The 17,824-nt window shown below is 41.3% G+C and overlaps 1 protein-coding gene across 1 annotated transcript in view; it reads right to left on the bottom strand.

Annotated features, from left to right (window-relative positions):
* The window catches only part of Myo1d (myosin ID), a 301,212-nt gene that overhangs the window by 194,468 nt on the left and 88,920 nt on the right, over positions 1 to 17,824 (bottom strand). Inside the window, exons 2-9 of the mRNA XM_038326939.2 lie at positions 15,162 to 15,370; positions 11,884 to 11,977; positions 10,416 to 10,581; positions 8,874 to 8,927; positions 6,472 to 6,567; positions 2,132 to 2,248; positions 1,392 to 1,595; positions 41 to 186 (exon numbers count right to left, since the gene is read on the bottom strand). Of these exons, the coding sequence (XP_038182867.1) occupies positions 41 to 186; positions 1,392 to 1,595; positions 2,132 to 2,248; positions 6,472 to 6,567; positions 8,874 to 8,927; positions 10,416 to 10,581; positions 11,884 to 11,977; positions 15,162 to 15,370 (1,086 nt within the window). The remainder of the gene's footprint in view (positions 1 to 40; positions 187 to 1,391; positions 1,596 to 2,131; positions 2,249 to 6,471; positions 6,568 to 8,873; positions 8,928 to 10,415; positions 10,582 to 11,883; positions 11,978 to 15,161; positions 15,371 to 17,824) is intronic.

The raw sequence follows: 17,824 nt of genomic DNA, 5'->3' as shown, positions 1-17,824 counted from the left end.
GAAGTATGCAATGGGGTTTTAAGTATCTTACCCAGTTTACCTGTTGTTGTCAAAGATTTCAAAGCCATAGATATCCAGTACACCAATAACAGTGTTTTTCCCATGGATCGTGGTGTCATAGTTCTTGACCTCGATGATGTCATTGATGCGAGTTACAATCCAACAAAAAAGGCGTTCGTATATTGCCTGTGAGAGAAAGGACACCATAAATTCTTGTCTGTTTGGGAATGAGTCCCTCCAATGGACTCGGGACGTCTTCGATCCCTTCTTCTTACTCTTCAGCATACGTATTATCACCTAAGTGGAACAATGAGAAATGTGTATCCCTTATTACAGAAACAGCTACACAATGCACACCAAACTGAAGCAAGCAATCAGGATTTTTACAGGTTATTGGCTACTGTTTATATTTTAAGACTATTCTCAGCTGGGTGGTGGTGGCACACGCCTTTAATCCCAGCACTCAGGAGGCAGAGGCAGGTGGATCTCTGTGAGTTCGAGGCCAGCCTGGTCTAAGAGCTATTTCCAGGACAAACTCCAAAGCTAGAGAAACCCTGTCTCAAAAAAGACTATTTTCCTGGCATGTGTATCCACGCCTTTCTACGTCAGTGACACATCTGCTCTTCTCACCCCTGGAAATGGTTCTACCAACTCTGAGCTATGTGCAAATGGCCTTGGGTACTTAGGAATTTATCTGTTCATTCACCAAATATTTGCTGAGCACTTAGACACACAGTTTGTTCGAAACATAGCACTAAGTCCACAGAAAGTCATAGTCTCCGAGGAGTGGAGGGTTAGGGTGAAGGAACACATGTACACTGTCTGAGGTGATTTTTAAAAATTACTATGTGTGTCTGTATGTGGGTGCACGTAGGTGCTCTTCAAGGTGTTGGTTTTCCTGATGCTGGAATTACAGGCAGTTTGTTAAGCTGTCCAGATGGGTGGTGGGAACTGAACTTGGGTCCTATGCATGAGCAGTATGTGTGCTTAACTGAAGAACTATCCCTCCAGCCCCCTGAAGTGACTTCATTCTGTGTTCAGGCAACGGTGTGCAGCCCCTGTGGTTAAAGCAGAAAGGGGAGAAGAACTTAGGAGGCTTAAGAAAAGATGAGCATGCTGGAATAAATAAAAGTGGCTGAAGATAGCAGAAAATGAGGCAGGGGAGGCAAAGTGGTGCCGGACCTTGCTGAGGTAGCAATGTCGACCCCCTCGCGCCCATAGTTGGTCTATTTCCTTTTCCAGCAGTGATCCTCACAGCCAGGAACTTAACTGAGACATTGATGGCTAGAAAGTCTCAGTCTCTAAAAACCCTTAGCCCACTGTTTGGTTTGTCTGAACACATCCTCACAGGATTTCACTTAGACTGCAACCCACAGACAGAGTTGTCTCACCTTGGCAAAGGCGTCTCTGCCGTAGCTAGCTTCCTGTTCCGTGTGCTGTTTGTCGATGATGTCACGGCCTGTGGCCACCGTCCGGTAAAGAAGGGCTTTCTCCACCATGTCTGTCTTAGTAGAGAGCAATTCTGCTAGGACAGACACAGTCGTGCCATTCTCAATGAGTGGTGTGTCACCATCTACTATAAATTTTACATTTCCCTATATCAAAATAAAAACAAAAGACACCATTTCCAGTGAGCTTCTGACATATGAATTACAGTGACCTTGCTTGTACCTACCTTCCTAAACATACATTCATATGTGAAAGCCTAGCATTCTCTTTTCCATACACATGCCTATTCTTTCATATTAGCATACATTTTTGATAGAGGGTCTATATTTTTAAGTAGTCATATTTACAAATACCTTTTGCCATTCTGGTCTATGTGCTGGCCTCAGATGGGCTGGCTGGACCTTGGAGGTCACTTGCAGCCATCTGTTTCAGGGGCCATCACCCTTAGGCTTGGCGCTGAAGTCAAGGTCTGAGAATATCACAGCACAAGGAAACAAGCATAGCCTCTACAGTGGCTTAGAAAACTTCTCAAAATATAAAACAATGAAGAAAATCAGAGTATGTTTTTCAGAACACAAGCAAAATTTTCACAACATAAATTACTTTTGACAAGGAACAAAATCTTCTGGAAGAGTACCCTGTATCCACAGGGATACAATGTACTTTGAGAGTCCTTACTCACCAAGTGAAGAATAGCAGCCAGAATTTTATACACTGTTTGAATCTCCTCAGGTTTGAATCCAATTACTTTCATGGCATCGGCTACGACTTTGAACTCTGCAGCATCATTGATGGAGGACTAGACATGAACATCAAAATCTTAGGTCACAGACATTACATACGAGCACTGATTATAAAACAGAAGTGTTCAGCCAAAGTCATGATGCCTTTGTAGTAAGTCACTTTGAGGGAAGTAAGTATCAAAATTAATTTGTGGTAGGAACATTGTTTAGATGTATGAGGCTTATTTGTGTTTGAGAGCTGTCACTTAAATAAGCACCATGCACTTTTCTGGAAGCGTCTGTCCTGAGTTGGCTCACAGAACACCACAGCTCTATGTGCCACGGGGGCAATGGCACGGGACTGAAGTCACACATAAAAATGCTGCATGTGGGAACCGTAAAGTGCATGGTTGGTCACTGCATTTGCAGCTCTCCCACAGCTCCTTCCCCTTGTGTAGGCTGGCAACAGTTCTCACACTGTATAATCAGGCTTCTTGTTTCCTGGGTGAGGAAAAGTAGCACCCAGAGCAAAGCCACCAGCTGCAGCCACGTAGCAAGCGGTTAAATAGCCTAGGACTATTCTCTTTATTGTTTCTCACATCAGAAGAGTCTGGTAAGCTGCAGTTTATAACCAGAGCGGAGGAGCTCAATGATGAATCTGCAGCCCTGGGAGACATGACCACCAGACTGGATATACCAGTGTGCCAACAGATTCCACAGTAAAGAGTGGCAACTGTCTACATTATACGTCTTCCTGGAAGCAGCTCTGGACTAACTCTTTTCTCAACAAGCTGCTCCTCTTGCAGGATGGTGCCCTCACCTGATGCTCGCTTCCTAAAGAAGGACACACAAAGCAAACCTTGAGGAGCACAAGCTCGTGTCCTAGGCACAACCAGGCAAGCTCCTCTCTCTGTCAGTGTTTTCTCACCAGGAGATGAGCCTCAATTTCCTCATAAATCACACACACACACAGAGTAACACATTTCTTTTTTATGATTTTTTTTTATTGATTTTTATTGAGCTCTACATTTTTCTCTGCTCCCTTTCTTGCCTCTCCCCTCCCCTTCAATCCTCTCCCAAGGTCCCTATGCTCCCAATTTACTCAGGAGATCTTGTCTTTTTCTACTTCCCAAGTAACACATTTCTTATAGATTGATTTCTCATCTATACCATACCAAAAATACTAAAATATCAGATACTGCCATTATAAATTACATGTTGAGATTGTAGTTCTGTCTCATAAAAGGAAATTGCTGGCTGTTTCCCTGACAGCCATTCCTCTACTACTTCATTATTGCCAACATAAGATTTGTTTAGTCCTCTCCAGCTCATCCCTGATTGGCTTGCTCCCAGCCTCTGGAGGCTTCACAGTTCTAAACTGATCATGGCCATTATCCTGGATAGTTTATGGTCAACTTGACACAAACTAGAGTTACCTGAGAAAAGGGAACTGCAGTTGAGAAGCAATGACCTGCAGGCGAGCCTGCGGGGCATTTTCTTAACAAGTGTTTGATTTGGAGGCAAAGACCATTGTGGTGGCACCACCTCTGGCCAGGTGATCCTGAGGTATCTGAGAGAACAGGCTGAGCAAGCCATGGAGAGCAGGTATGTAGGCAGCACTCCTCCATGGCATTCGCACTGCCTTGAGTTTCTACTCTGACTTTCCTGGGTGATGGAATACAAGCCAGAAGATGAAATAAACCCTTTACCTCCTCAAGTTGCTTTTGGTCATGGTGTATCTCAGCAGCAGAAACCCCAAGACACACATTTTCTTCCCCTTACTGAGTGAGTGGTCAGCCACAGGCATGTGATGCTACTGTGATCAAGGAGGCGTGAGGAAAGGCATAGGAGGGTCTGTGTAAGGGGAGGGGCCCTAGGGAGACATATGCATGTAAAGTGGCAAAGACGGCATTTCTTTTGCCAGTGAATACTGGGATTGCTGATGACATTTTGCAACCACAACAAAAACAGACCAGAAGGCCAAGCCAGTTTACTGAGGGAAGCAGAGCTGTAAGTCTGAAAACCACAAACCCCACCTGGGTCTCTAACAATGTTGCTGAGGCCCTGGCTATGAACATTCCAGCACTTGCTGCCATACACACCTAGCGGAGGCCTTACTATTTTAGGAAACTCTTGTCTGGATTTTCTCTTACCTGTGACCAACAGAAATTAACTGTACATGATTAATTAAAATACATGTAACAGTTTATGAACATTAAAATCAATTTATATTTGTATGAGGGAAGTGATTATGTTGTAATATAATAAACATAGGTTTAAGCAGGGTTTGTTGTTAATGATTTTGCTAATGAATATACATACAAGCCATTAATTACTAACTATCATCTCTACATAGTAGAATTGAAGCATGTATCTTAGGGTTTTTTGGTGCTTTTTTGTTTTGTTTTGTTTTGAATTAAGTGTATGGGTGTTTTGCCTTCATGCATGTCTGTGTACCATGTGTGTGCGTAGTGTCCATGGAGGCCAGAAAAGAACATAGGATCTCCTGGAGCTGGAGTTATAGATGTTTTTGATCTACCATGTAGGTGCTGGGAATCAAATGAGGGTTCTCTGTAAGACTCTGCAGTGCTCCTAACTGCTGAGTCACTCTCCAGCCACTGAGCCAGCTCTTTCTTAGGTTCTGACTAAGAGTACATATTCTTTGTTTTTGTCAGAAAAGAAGAGGAAAAAAGTCCAAATGGAAAACCGATAAAAACAGTACCAAAGATGAATTTTATTTAGAAAGAAGTTAAAACATTAACTTAGTACTTAATATTAAGATACATGATCTAGACCGAAGTAATTTTGGTAATAAGACGATGGTCTGATTGCAAAGAAATAGCTCAGCTACTGTCTGTAAGTGTTGACTTCACAATTCTCTCTATATAGTACTTCTGGCAATGCTGAGAAGGTTGGACCATTGCCTTTTACTGTTTTATTTTCAATTCATTTCCAGTCAAACATTTCCGCTATTAGAAACATGTAAAAAGGCGGCATAACCTAAATGCCAAATAATAGGAAATTAACTACAAAACCTAAGTATCATTTATTTCTAGGGACAGCAATAAAAATATTGCTAAGCCAGTAATAAGGGTATAACTAGCTTAAGTGGAATAATAATTTAAATAAAAATACCTCCCACATCCTTTTCTGACTGAGATCTTTTTATGCTTCACCCAGAGAAAATCAAAAGTGCTTTCTCTTGTTTGAGCTGGGTCTGGCTGTGTGGCCCAGGTGGATTCAGCATCTTCTTGTCTCAGCCCTTTGGGTACTGAGGTTTACATGCATGTGCCACTGTACCCTGCTAGCAGTGCACTTTTTACTACAGAAAAGTTAAAAACACAGAAATGTGGGGTCCAGACATGTATACTTTACCCCTCTGGAAGCAACAGTTAAAAGTGCAGCCCAAGCCTTGCACAGCTTCTGCATTTCTGCACCTCGCTTCCCAGGAACTAGGACAACCCCACGTTTACTTCTTTATGCACTCTCATCAGCCAGCACATTGCTAACCTGACTGTCAGACTAGGAAAAACTAAACAGGAGCCAGAAAGGGCCTGCAGATGTGTATGCAAGAGCTTGCACACAAGGCAAGGGAAAACATGGGTCCTTTTGAAAGATAAATACAAAGGAAACCTGAGGGCCACAGAACTATTTCTAGGATAATCGCAAGCAATATTTTAAAAAAGTGAGAATCTGGGTGAGGGTGGCATAATGCCGTTAATCACAACATTAGGGAGGCAGAGACCTGTGGATCTCTGAGGTGGAGGCCAGCCTGGTCTACAGAGTGAATTTCAGGACAGCCAGAGCTACACAGAGAAACCCTGGCTTGAAAAACCCAAATAAATAAATAAATAAATAAATAAATAAATAAATAAATAAATAAATAAATAAAAAATAAAGAAAGAAAAGTGGGGCGAAAAATCAAAATGCTTTGTAATTTTGTTTTGCCATAGCAACAAGCCTTTGGCCACATCATACCAAGGCTTCCTTGTCCTCAGTGTTCTCATGGTTTCAGATAAATTAAGTCAGATTAAATATCAAGAGAAAACCCTGAACAGAGGGAGAGGAACTTTTCTGTTAGAAGAGGACAATACAGCCATGCAAGGTTATTGAGCCAGATGATCAGTTTCAGTGGTGTTTTTAAATTTAAGTTCAAATAAACCTTAAATTTAAATAAATTTCGGACCAAGATTTTTAAAAGCAGAACAGAGGACATTCATCTGCCTGAGGGCAACAGAGGGACTGGGTGAACAGCTTGTGTTCCTTCTGCTGCCTCTCCACTCTCAAAGAAGAAACTTACCTTCAGCTGTGCCCCCACGCGGATGTAGTTGTAGGATGAAAGGGATTTCTGCAGGTGTAGAGAGTGCAGCATCTGCTCAGAACCTCCCTGGAGCAGCTGGAAAATATTCAATTTAAATTAAATTGCTGTGATGGCTAATAGGAGTTGTCAACTTGACTGCATCTGGAATCAACTAAAAGATAAGCCGCTGGGTACCCGTGTGAGAGATCTTCTTGATCTGGCTATTTGAACTGAAAAGACCACCCCAAATGTGGGCAGGACCTTTCAGTGGCAGTCTAGATAAAAGGAGGTCCAAGGGTAAAGCTTTGCCTTCCATATTTGTATCTTGCGGGTCAACTCAGCCACTTTGTTGCTGCTGCAGCTACAACCACTGCTACATTCCTTTGCTGTCACTAGAACTCAGTTTCTTCAAGCTTCCAAGGAAGACCAGCAGTTCCAGGAATTTTCAAGCCTGCAGCACCAGACCAGGACTGCTGAGGCACCCAGCTTCAGGGGCTGAGCAGCTACTGGGTTCTCAGCCTCTCCAGGCTCCAGCATGAATTGCTGGACTATCCAGATAGTATCATGTGAGCCAATCTAAAAAATACTGTTTTAGCAAATATTCATTCTTTTGGTTCTGTCTCTCTAGGGTTCCTCCTGACTAATTCAACTGTCAAAGCAAATACTGATCTCCTAAATGTCAGACATTCTAACCTAGTGGTGATCTAGTTCCTACTCATTTTCTGGGCTTTACACATTTAGGTTCTTCTGTTACATGCTTTGAGGAAATGTTTGGATTTTGTTTTGTTTTGTTGCTGTTGTTACTACTTATAGGTCAATGGCTTCTATTTATTAAGATAGACAGAATGTTATACAGTCACGAGGAATATGAAAATGTCTCAGCTCATTCACAATGAATTGGTCTAAAAGGTCCTTGCTTAGAATGTCATCATCTGTAAGACGGGTCCCTGACTGAGGTGCTGGCTGCTTAGCAGTGTTACTCTGCCGAACTGAGAAGTCAGCAATGCTGGGGAAGAGCCATTAGCCGACACATGGAGTTCCACGTGCTGAACAGCTTTTCCTCAACTGTCAGTCAGAAAGGAGTGTGACTGATGGCCGGGACTCTCCCAGAGTCATGATACTTCTCAATAACTTCACCCAACTGGGAAAAACACGGGCAAAAGCTGGAAGTTCTTGAAATAAACAGCTCTTATATTTTATAAAGAAGCAGTTTATCTGAAATCTAGCAAACTGTTAAGAGAAACGCAAAACAAAGCTAGTTACCCTTTCGTGCTATAGAGCAGGCCTCCAGGAGGGCGCTGCACTGAACAGTAAGTTTTGGCTTACTTCAAATGTGCAGTTATCAGACCTTAAAGGATGATCCTTCTTTTTTAAACCAAACATACCAGAACTTGAATGGCATTGACGAAAGCAGTTACTTAATCAAACAATGTTGTATTCGACTGTACTGTCACTGTTAACCTCCTTCAAAGACACACAGAAACCAATCTTTTTAACTTATAGTTTTAAATGTGCGATTGCATGTGTGCTCCTGTTGGTTTGTGCACAGAGGTCAGCTTTGGGCATGTGTCATTCCTTGGGTTCCATTCACTCTGGTTTTTTTTTTTTTTTTTTTTTTTTTTAAATTGGCCTAGAGCCAGCAATCCCCAGGACTGTTTCTACCTACTCAGCATTAGGCTGTATACTGAAACCACCAATCCTGCTTTCCGTTTTTTCTTTTTTCCCAACCACAGGTTCAGCAAGCATTTTACCATCTGGTCTTTAAAACCCCAAATATTATTTAATTAGGTCAACAGCTTTTAATAGTGGTCTTGGTTTATATCACTTAGAGTTTCAAAGATCATATTAACATCACCTTGCTCTGTGAGAGCAGATGTGCCAAGGAGGACTATTTAAGAGTTTGTTTCAAGCTCTAATAACATTCCCAAAAAGATGATTTATTTTTTTTCCTGAGTGTTGACAGCATAGAAGATACTTCTCTGTTGAATTTATAAATCCTGCTTTTGTTTTTAAAGTAATCATATTGCCCTACACCCATCAAGAGCAACACAAACCAAATTTACATTCCCATTTCAGGAACTCTCAAGTACAGGAGTAGCAACTCAGTTCAAAAGAAAATGAAATGAACACATCTAGAAGGTGCCATAGCTTCCATGGCCATTACACGGCTCCCTCTCCTTTGGGAACTTTCAGTTGGCTGACCACCTACCAGCTCGCCCAGTGCTCACAGTACTCATGGTCTCTTAGGTGGGGTAGGATGTGTCCATGCCTGTATGTAATGTGATCTGTGGTGGAGTGGAGACAAGGAAAGTCAGAGAGGTGCAGGACAGACGACAGTGCAGCAGAAAGACTCTCAGCACGACTAGGCAAATGACATTCTCTGCATAAGACTGATTACTAACCTGATAGAAAGAATGGAAGCTGCGTTCTCCTGGCTGTTGCACAATCACACGAGACTAAGAAAAAAATATTTTTAAAAAATGGTTAATCTGAAAATATAGGTATAAATGAAACAGAACCAACATTCTAAGAGAATCTGATATTCACAGTGCATTTTAAAAAATCTGTGGCCAAAGCTCATCAGAGACGGGTGCTCGCTATGGTTTTCCTGGCAGTATTTTGGTAATTCTTTATACTGCTTAAAATGGGGGTGTCTTAACATTTATGAGGAATGAAGCCATGTTTTTGCAACCTGGAGTCTAAAGATAGTATGTGCAAGTGGTAGGAATCTGAGGGGGGGGAATGGGAAGGAATGCTAGGGAGGAACATTCTCAACATTCCCTTGTCCAGAGTCTGCTGGCATTTCAAAGAGCAATGCCTCATATCCTATAATAAAGTCAGTCAACATGATCAGGCCCTCGGGACGCTGCTTAGACTCTCCAAAAAGACTGCTCAGCATGTGTGTTCATTCAAAGTATTCTTTTTTATTTAATACATACACACAGTGGAATCACAAAACATTGTGGAGGAAAGATAGGTAATACTTGATATTTCCTGTGTCTTTTTAGCTGACTCTGCTAGAGCACTTATTTTCTCAACAGTCAGCCTCGATAGCACAGATAATAGATAATAGTGCCATAAGATGCTGCGGGGTCACTGGAAGAGGGAGCCCTTGAGTGAGAAGCATCAGAGCACAATTCAAGGTGGAGGTGGCTGCGCAGCATGGCTTCACTGGATCGGGAGAAAGAACGTCTGCATCCAGCTGTAGCCAGTTATATATATTATACAGCAGTGAGCAAACAGAAACTAAAGGAAGGAAAATTTCAATTTAGTTAAAAGCAAACTTGATGGAGGATGGTAACGTAAAAAGTCTAGGTCTGGAAGCTGGGCATGATGGCACACAGTCCTGTAAGCTCAACTCTTAGAAAGCTGAGGTGTAAGTATGGTGGGTCAGTCTTAGCTCCATGGGGGAAAGGAGGGTTGAAGGGAGAGAGATTTGATTGGTTTGCATTAAATCTTACTCAGAAGTTGTCACACATTCTTCTTGTCCCATACAGAACCAATTCCATATCAACAACATCTAACATTTTCTAAGTCGATAGAACAAGTCATGGTTCTCAACCTGTGGGTCACGACCCTTTTGAGGGTTGAACAACCCTATCACAGGGGTGGCATACCAGATGTTCTGTGTATCAGATACTTACATTATGATTCACAACAGTAGCAAATTACAGTTGTCAAGTAGTAATAAAATAATTTTATGGTTGGAGGGGTCACCATAACATGAGGAACTATATTAAAGTGTTGTAGCATTAGGAAGGTTGAGAAGTACGGGCCTAAGTGTTCATAAGAGAACAAAGAGGACAATTTTAACCATGGAAGGCAAACTTGAAGAGGCATAATAGGATTAAATACTACTTTAAAACAATAAATGAAATTTCACACATATCATTTTTAAACATTCAGTTATCACAAGCATCACCCTAGAAATCTAGCACACTTACCTTTTCCAGCAAGTAGTTATTGATATGCCCCCCAATGGGGTCTCCCTTGAAGTCAAAGTTGATATCCATGTATTTCCCAAACCTGCTTGAATTGTCATTACGGTTGGTTTTGGCATTTCCAAAAGCTTCCAAAACACAGTTTGACTTCAGCAACATATTCTTCACTCTAACAAAAATATACCAAAGTTATTGTAAAAGATTTCAGAGATGAAGACACTGAAACTGGATAAGCCTTAACTCCATTCTAGTCATGTCTCGTTGTTTATTTCTGCTGACAAGACTCTTCTTACACAGTCCCACCTGTAGGAATAACCGGCCTCTGACACGACCTCATTAGTGGACCACTGCCCCTCCCACGAATCCTGCAACGGACCCTTCAAACTGCTGCCCATAAATGACTGTGTGCTTTACAAAGGCATGTGTGTAGGAACCATAAGATGACGGCCTGATATGCTCCAGAGAGATAGTAAATTTACATAAGCCTTATCTGCCATACAGAAATGAAAGTAATTTAGTTCTCAGCTAGCTATTCTCCTGGGATCCAAAAGAAATTACAAAAATTTGATCAAATGTTCACTTCAAATTAGACTGCGAAGTGAAAAACCAGAAGTGGGAATATGTCACACATTTTTAAAAGGCTTCTTTTGACTGGGTAATCCAGTTATGGTAAAAATGCAAAGTCCACACAGTACCATCAAATCTAAATCCTCTCCCTTGACATCATGCAGCACCCTGGATTCCAGCCTGTCGAGCTACCTGTGGTGTATAGATGAGCTGTTGACTGTTCAGTCAACTACTCCTCAGCTTCACAGCCAGCAACCAGGAAAGTACCCTTTTCCCTCTTAGAAAAGGCTTCAGCACATAAGAAAGCTACACATACCACTTCATTAAAAAACAAACAAAATAACCACCCATTTACTCCTTACATATTTATTAAGCAAACCCTGTATGCCAGGCACTGTTCTAAACACAGGTGCCCCACACAGCACAGAACAGCTATGCTACTCATCTGACTGTGAGCCCAGCGCAGTGCAGTATGAGGCCCTTTAACACACGGACCTCACTTTGGCTCCCAGCACCAGTGGGTTACGGCTGTGATAGCAATGGAAAGTTGTGGGTCTACTTTCCAGGCCCTCATTTCACTCAGTACAATTTTTAAAAACACAGAGCAAGGAACCTGCAGAGGCTTGAACAATAAAGCCAAGCTGTGCAAATTCCAGCAGCTCTGCTGCTGAGGTTGAAAACCAAGCCACTTTCAACTATTTCAAAGTAGTTTTAAGTTTTTTCAACTTGGTAAAGCTGGAAATTGACATAGTAATAGAAGTAAAGGCAGAAAGACAATATGCAGTGTGAAAATCGAAGCAGTATACACATCAAGAAAATGTTTGATGACTGCCAGTTTAGGCCCAGCCCAGTCTGCACACTACACGAAGCCCAGCCCAGCCGGCCTGTGCTCCTGAGCTCTTACCTTTCTATCTCTGCCCTCTGGCTGGGGTTGGTGATGGCAGCTATATACTGCATGATGTACTTACTGGCTTCTGTTTTACCGGCTCCACTTTCCCCTAGAGGAAAGAATTATGAAGGGCTTAACACCATAAGGTAAGCTCATTGTTAACAGAAAAATGTAAGCCTTTGATGGTTATTCATTTAAAATTCCACGTGTTGCATTTTCTCCCATCCTCCCCCTCCCCACCCTTCCCGCTTTCTTATTAAGTTATTTTGTCCTCAGCCCTTCTAATAGGTATGAACATGTCTTAAAAAATGACAGAAGCAAAATTATAAATTACAAATCAATATTTAATTAGGGAGAAATATATCAAGGAGTAAATTATGGTAAACTAGCTCCTTAGACTAAGCAATTACTCCTAAGTATAGCTGAAACTAACTAAGGTGCTGATCCAAACAGTAGCTACAGCTACATTCATATAACCTTATTTTCTACAGAAAACTTATTTTAGATTTAATGGGAATAAAACAATTGGTTATGAAAAGTACAGTCAGGTGCTCACAGGTCCAGAGACTCAAAAGGCTGAGAAAGGTAGCTTGAATACAGGGATTTCTAAAATCAGTTAGATCCAGCCTCTTGTATAAAAAAAGGAAAGAAAAACTAACATCTTAAATTAAAAAATTACAATAACTTTAGTGAAAAAAAGAAATCTGAGACACAAGGCATCACGGGAAAGTGCAATAATAAGTATAAGTGGTAGTAATGGAAGGAACAGATTTAGAAGTTCCATCTACTCATTCAAACACCAAACTTCACTAACTTAACTTTCTTCCAAGGGAATATTTTTAAATGTAGTATAACCAAATGTATCAATCTTCCAAGGGTTTAAAACTATCTTTTTATAGACTATACTCTGTGTTATGGCTAAAATTGGGCTAATAGATTGATAAAGAATTGGATAAAATAGTCAATTACATAATGGGATTGCTAAAGAGAATGTGCTAGTTCTATAGAAACTCTAATGAAAATATGTCCACTATACACTGCCAAGTGGGAAAAACTAACTTTGTAATAGCAGTAGATGTTTACAATTCTGTATTTTTACTTATTTATACATGTATGACTCTATATACCTTCATGTAGAAAGAATATATGCAAAAGGACAAACACTAACCATCTGCTACTTCTAGAATGTTGGGGCACAAGATGTTGTCAGATGGGTCCCAGAGGAACCTCTCCTGACAAAAAAATACAGCTCTTGCCATTGTTCATGGTTGCTCACTAAGACTTGTTAGTAAGATTCTACTGCTGAAGATACTATATACTTCGGTCACTGGAGATGTAGAAATCAAGCTGGTGTTGACCTGGAAGCTTTCTCTCTGCTTGCTTGCTTGCTTTCAGAGCACCCAGAAGGTGCTATGTAGGCTGCGGATACTTGGCCATCAACACTCTTAGTCTGTGAGCTACAATAAAGGCACAATGTTATGGGGGTAAAGAGCTACTATCTGATTGGACTTAAGGCCCACACCAGAGGAAACTCATGCCTGGTACTGTAAACTTAGCCAAGAACCTGTATCTGGGGAGGTCACAGCCTTAGGGGAATCTGCTAGTATTACTTTTATAAAGGGGCAAAGTCTCAAACTGCCTCCTAAAGACTTATCTTTATACCCTAGATTAATGTAGCTCTCAGTTCTCACCAGAGAAAATCCTTTCTGCAGTGACGGTGGTTAAAACAGAGACTCACAACTGGCCAAGTGTGGAGGATAAGGGTCTGTGCAGGGCTTAGCCATAAATAGTGTATCTGCATCACAAAGCTCAAGGGGCACGCAGAAGAACGGCTGGAAGAGTTTAAGAGCCAGAAGCTGGGGATGATTGCTGTGAAACTGTGTCTTTAAAACATGCCCGGGCCCCATACTCATAACTCACAGTAAGTAGCTGTGGCTGCCCGCACCAGACCCTGCATGAGATTCATGCCTGCCAACCTAGTACGGATGGGAAAGGAGCTCCCAAGGCCCATTCCTAGTTGATAGCTGCTTGGGGGAAAGAGCTTCAGCTTTTTCAGGGGGTCTGATCCTGCTAGGCTGACTGGAATCCTCCAGGGGATGGCCCTACACACATGTGTATAATGGTGTCTAATCAACTAGATGTGGGTGGGTTATAAACAAAAAGAAGACATGAAGCTCGGAGAAAATGGTGGTGGTGAGAAGAACTGGAAGGGAGGGACTTGGGGTAACAAATAATAAAACACACTGATGAATGATAAAAATACACCGTATGAGAAAAGAGTAAAGCACTTTTTTTCATTCATAAATTTGCGTAACGGGTTAACTTTTTAAATTTTTAAAATGTTTCCGTTATTAAAAAAAAAAAACAAAAAACAGTTTAGTCCTGGGCTATAATTCTCTAATTCCAACACTAAGTTATTTAATCTTCTGACCCTTAACATTCTTATCTGTAAAGTAGAAAAACAACTATGCTACATACCACTTAAAGTTATTTTGATAACCAAAATAAAATAATGATCTAAAAATATTTTGAAAAGCACAAAGCCACTAGAGTAAAGGGGCAGTGTTATTAGCACCAAGAGAGATTCCCATAGTTGAGAGGATATATTCTGGGCCAGGGAAAAGGTATTTTCCTTGTCCTCGTTTTCCCAGGGGAGAGGCTACAAAGTACTCGGCACTGTGTGTGTGGCTAGGCTCGCCTTCTGAGCATGTGGGCTGCGGCGCCTCCTCTCCTCCAGAAGGCTCAGGTCCAAGCTTGGGAAGCCCATTCCCACCTCTGCGCCACAGCGCCAACTTCCAAACTCCAGGCTTGCCCTCCACATTTGGCATGGAAGTACATCGTTTCCTTTGTTTCATTCTGTTAATATCTGAACTACCTTTGTTATATTTTATTTGGTATTTTTTTTTTGTGTGCTTCAGGTAAGAGGAATCATATTCCACGCTGGCTCAGTCTACAGATGACCAAAAGGCATGCAAGTATAATCTCTTTTTATGAGATGAGGTCTTGTTATGTTGTTCTGGGTGGTCTTAAACTCCCGAGAGTTCAAGCAATCCTCTCTTGCCTAAGCCTCTAAAAACAAGACTAGAGGATGATCAAACAGGGTAGAAATACTTTGGTACTTAAGTGTACAGTACTTTTCTGGGCCCTATAAAATACCTTAGGTTTCTAAGCTTTAAAAAACAAAAACAAAAACCAACACAAAAACAAAAACCAACTCATCAATTAAGTGAATTCTTGAGTACAAAAAAAGTTAAATACCTTTAGACATTGGAACCAGGGCCCCCTCCAAATACCTGATATCATAATACAGGTGTCTTTTGATCGCCTCTTCATAGCCTTGTAAGCAGCATCAGCAATAGCAAAAAGATGAGGAGGTCTCTCATACAGCTCACGACCTTTATACTGCTCAATTGTGTCCCTCCCATAGATGTTCAGCGCCTTGTAGGGGTTCACAGAAACGATCACTTCTCCAATGAATGTGTAGATGCGTCCTTTCTCAAATCTGCACAGAAGCAAGAACAAAAGGAAGCTGGGGTGAATTGTTTCCTCTTAATTTATTACCAAATAGGCCCAAATGTCCCAGGAACTGTTTCTGAACTGATAATTCATCAGTTCTCAGTTTACTGCCAAAGACCACATTACAGCTGGGTATGGTGCCTTGTGTCTGTAATCCCATTTCCTAAGAGGCTGAGGCAGGAAAATTGCTGTGATTTCAAAGCCAGTGAGTTCCAGAACAGCTTAGGCTACAGAGTGAGACTCTGTCTTAAAAATAAACACACAAAACCCCAAAGACTATGTTTGAGTCAGGTATGATAGCCTACATTTATACTCAGCTCACTTAAAGCTGAGGCAGGAGGACTGCTGTGAGTTGGAGGCCAGCCTAAGCTTTGTGGTGAAGTTAAAAAACAAAACAAACAAAAACCAAAAACAAAACCCATCCAACTAACAGTGGAGACCGTATCTTGATGTGGTACCCTTTGGATGCCACTAGTGAAAAAGGCCAAGGGTTTAAAATTCAGGCAAGAAGAACTAGGCTGTGGATTTCCTGTTTCCATACAGAAGGTCAAGTAAGAGGAGGGAAAATGTTGGAGAAACCCTCACAGCTCTAGTAAGAAAAGAAATAGAAGCTAAATCAGGTCTTCGAATTTACTTCACTGTGTTTTCAGTTACAAAGAGGCCTGTTCACATCTACTTCATCTCTCTCTAGAAGTCTCAGTAAAGAAATAAACACAGTAAAATCCCCAACAGAGAATGGTAGAGGAGACACCTCTGGTCTAAATCAAATTGGTTTTTGTAGCGACTGCCTAGAATCCTGCGGTGTAGATACAGCACGATTTATTCAGTGATCTGCCTTCCCTCCTGCTGCCATGAGGAACACCGCAGAAAACACGCTGACACATGGCTTACAAATTAGTGGGAAGGACTCTCAGGAATGGGACAGCTGGTTGAAAGTATCTATGTTTTTAAGGTATATGTAATAGGATCCCATTTTTGTATGGGAACACATTTATGTATGTCTGTCTGTCTATATGTACACTCGATAAATGAGTATATGTATGCACAGCAAGGTATTATACAACACATGGCATGCTTGTCCTTTATATACATACAGGGGGGCGATATGGATGGGGAATGAGGAGGCAGGTCAGGAGAAGTCATGGGAACAAAGTAAAATTAGCAAAAGCCCCATGATTGAAATTGTAAATAGGGATGAAAAATCTGCACAAAAATTTAATATAAAAACATAGAAACCACCTGGATATAGTGGGGGAGGGCCTTGGTCCTTCCTCAGAGCAAAGTGCCTTGCCCTCTCTGAGGAGTGGATGAGGGAGGGATGCGGAAGGGTGGAGGGAATGAGAGGAGGGGAGGGAGTGGGAACTGGGATTGGTATGTAAGATGAAAAAATATAATTTATTTTCTTTTTTAAAAAAATCAAATAAAAACGTTAAAAAACACAGAAACCCCACATATACTGTTCACACAATAACCCATACCTATAAGTGTGTACAAACCAGAGCTTAACTGTTACTGCTCAAGTGATTGTTACCAATACACTCCATCTGCTAGAGGCACAGGCAAATACAATTACCTTCCAGCATCCATTAGATATTGGTTCCAGGAGTCCTCACAAATAACAAAATTCATGGATGCTTGAGTACCTTATGCAAAATGTCCGAGATTTGTGTAAAGTCTATGTATAGCCTTCTCCATATTTTAAATAATCTATAGGCTATAATAATTCTCCATACAAGTTATGTGCTATCTAAATAGCCCTTACGTTTTAAATCTGCAGTTGGCTGGTTGTAAGGATACCACATCTGTGAATATGGGGGGAAGATGGTGTCTCACTTCCAAGCTGAATGAAAAGTTCTCACACAGACAAGATGCTGGTCCATAGGTAGCTTGTCTCTTGGTACCCTGCTGCTTATAGCCAATGGATAAGGAGAATTAAGTGTTTGGGCCTGAAAAGCAAGTTTTTAAAACCTCCTTTAACATAGAAGTTATCAGCTATAATTAAGAGTGGAAACAAATAAGTACAGATGTTGTGAACAATAAGTTAGAACAAGATTTTTACCAAAGTAGTCGGCAGGTATTTAAATAAGAGTTATCAACCAGTGAGGTTTTAAGTGCATTTTTCTATTGTGGGTTTCCCACTGACGGTAAAAGCACTGACTCTGGGGTCCTTCACATCTGGGCCTGAATGCTCACATTACTAACTTAACAGTCGTGAGACTTTGTAAAACCTGTTTACCCTTCCCCATGCTTCAGCCTCTCCAGCTGTTCAACGGTAATAATTAGACCCCTCTATCCCTGTGGCAGTGAACAAATGCTTTTCCCTTTTTTCAAAAAGTGGCAATTAATTTTATACTCTATTATGTTATGTGTGAAAGTGATATTTGCTTGCATGTCTTAAGACAGGGTCTCTGGCAGCCCAGGCTGGTCTTGAACTATGTTG

Source organism: Arvicola amphibius, chromosome 4 (genome assembly GCF_903992535.2).
Source record: "Arvicola amphibius chromosome 4, mArvAmp1.2, whole genome shotgun sequence".
Lineage (NCBI taxonomy): Eukaryota > Metazoa > Chordata > Mammalia > Rodentia > Cricetidae > Arvicola > Arvicola amphibius.
This window is presented reverse-complemented; position numbering and strand designations above follow the sequence as displayed.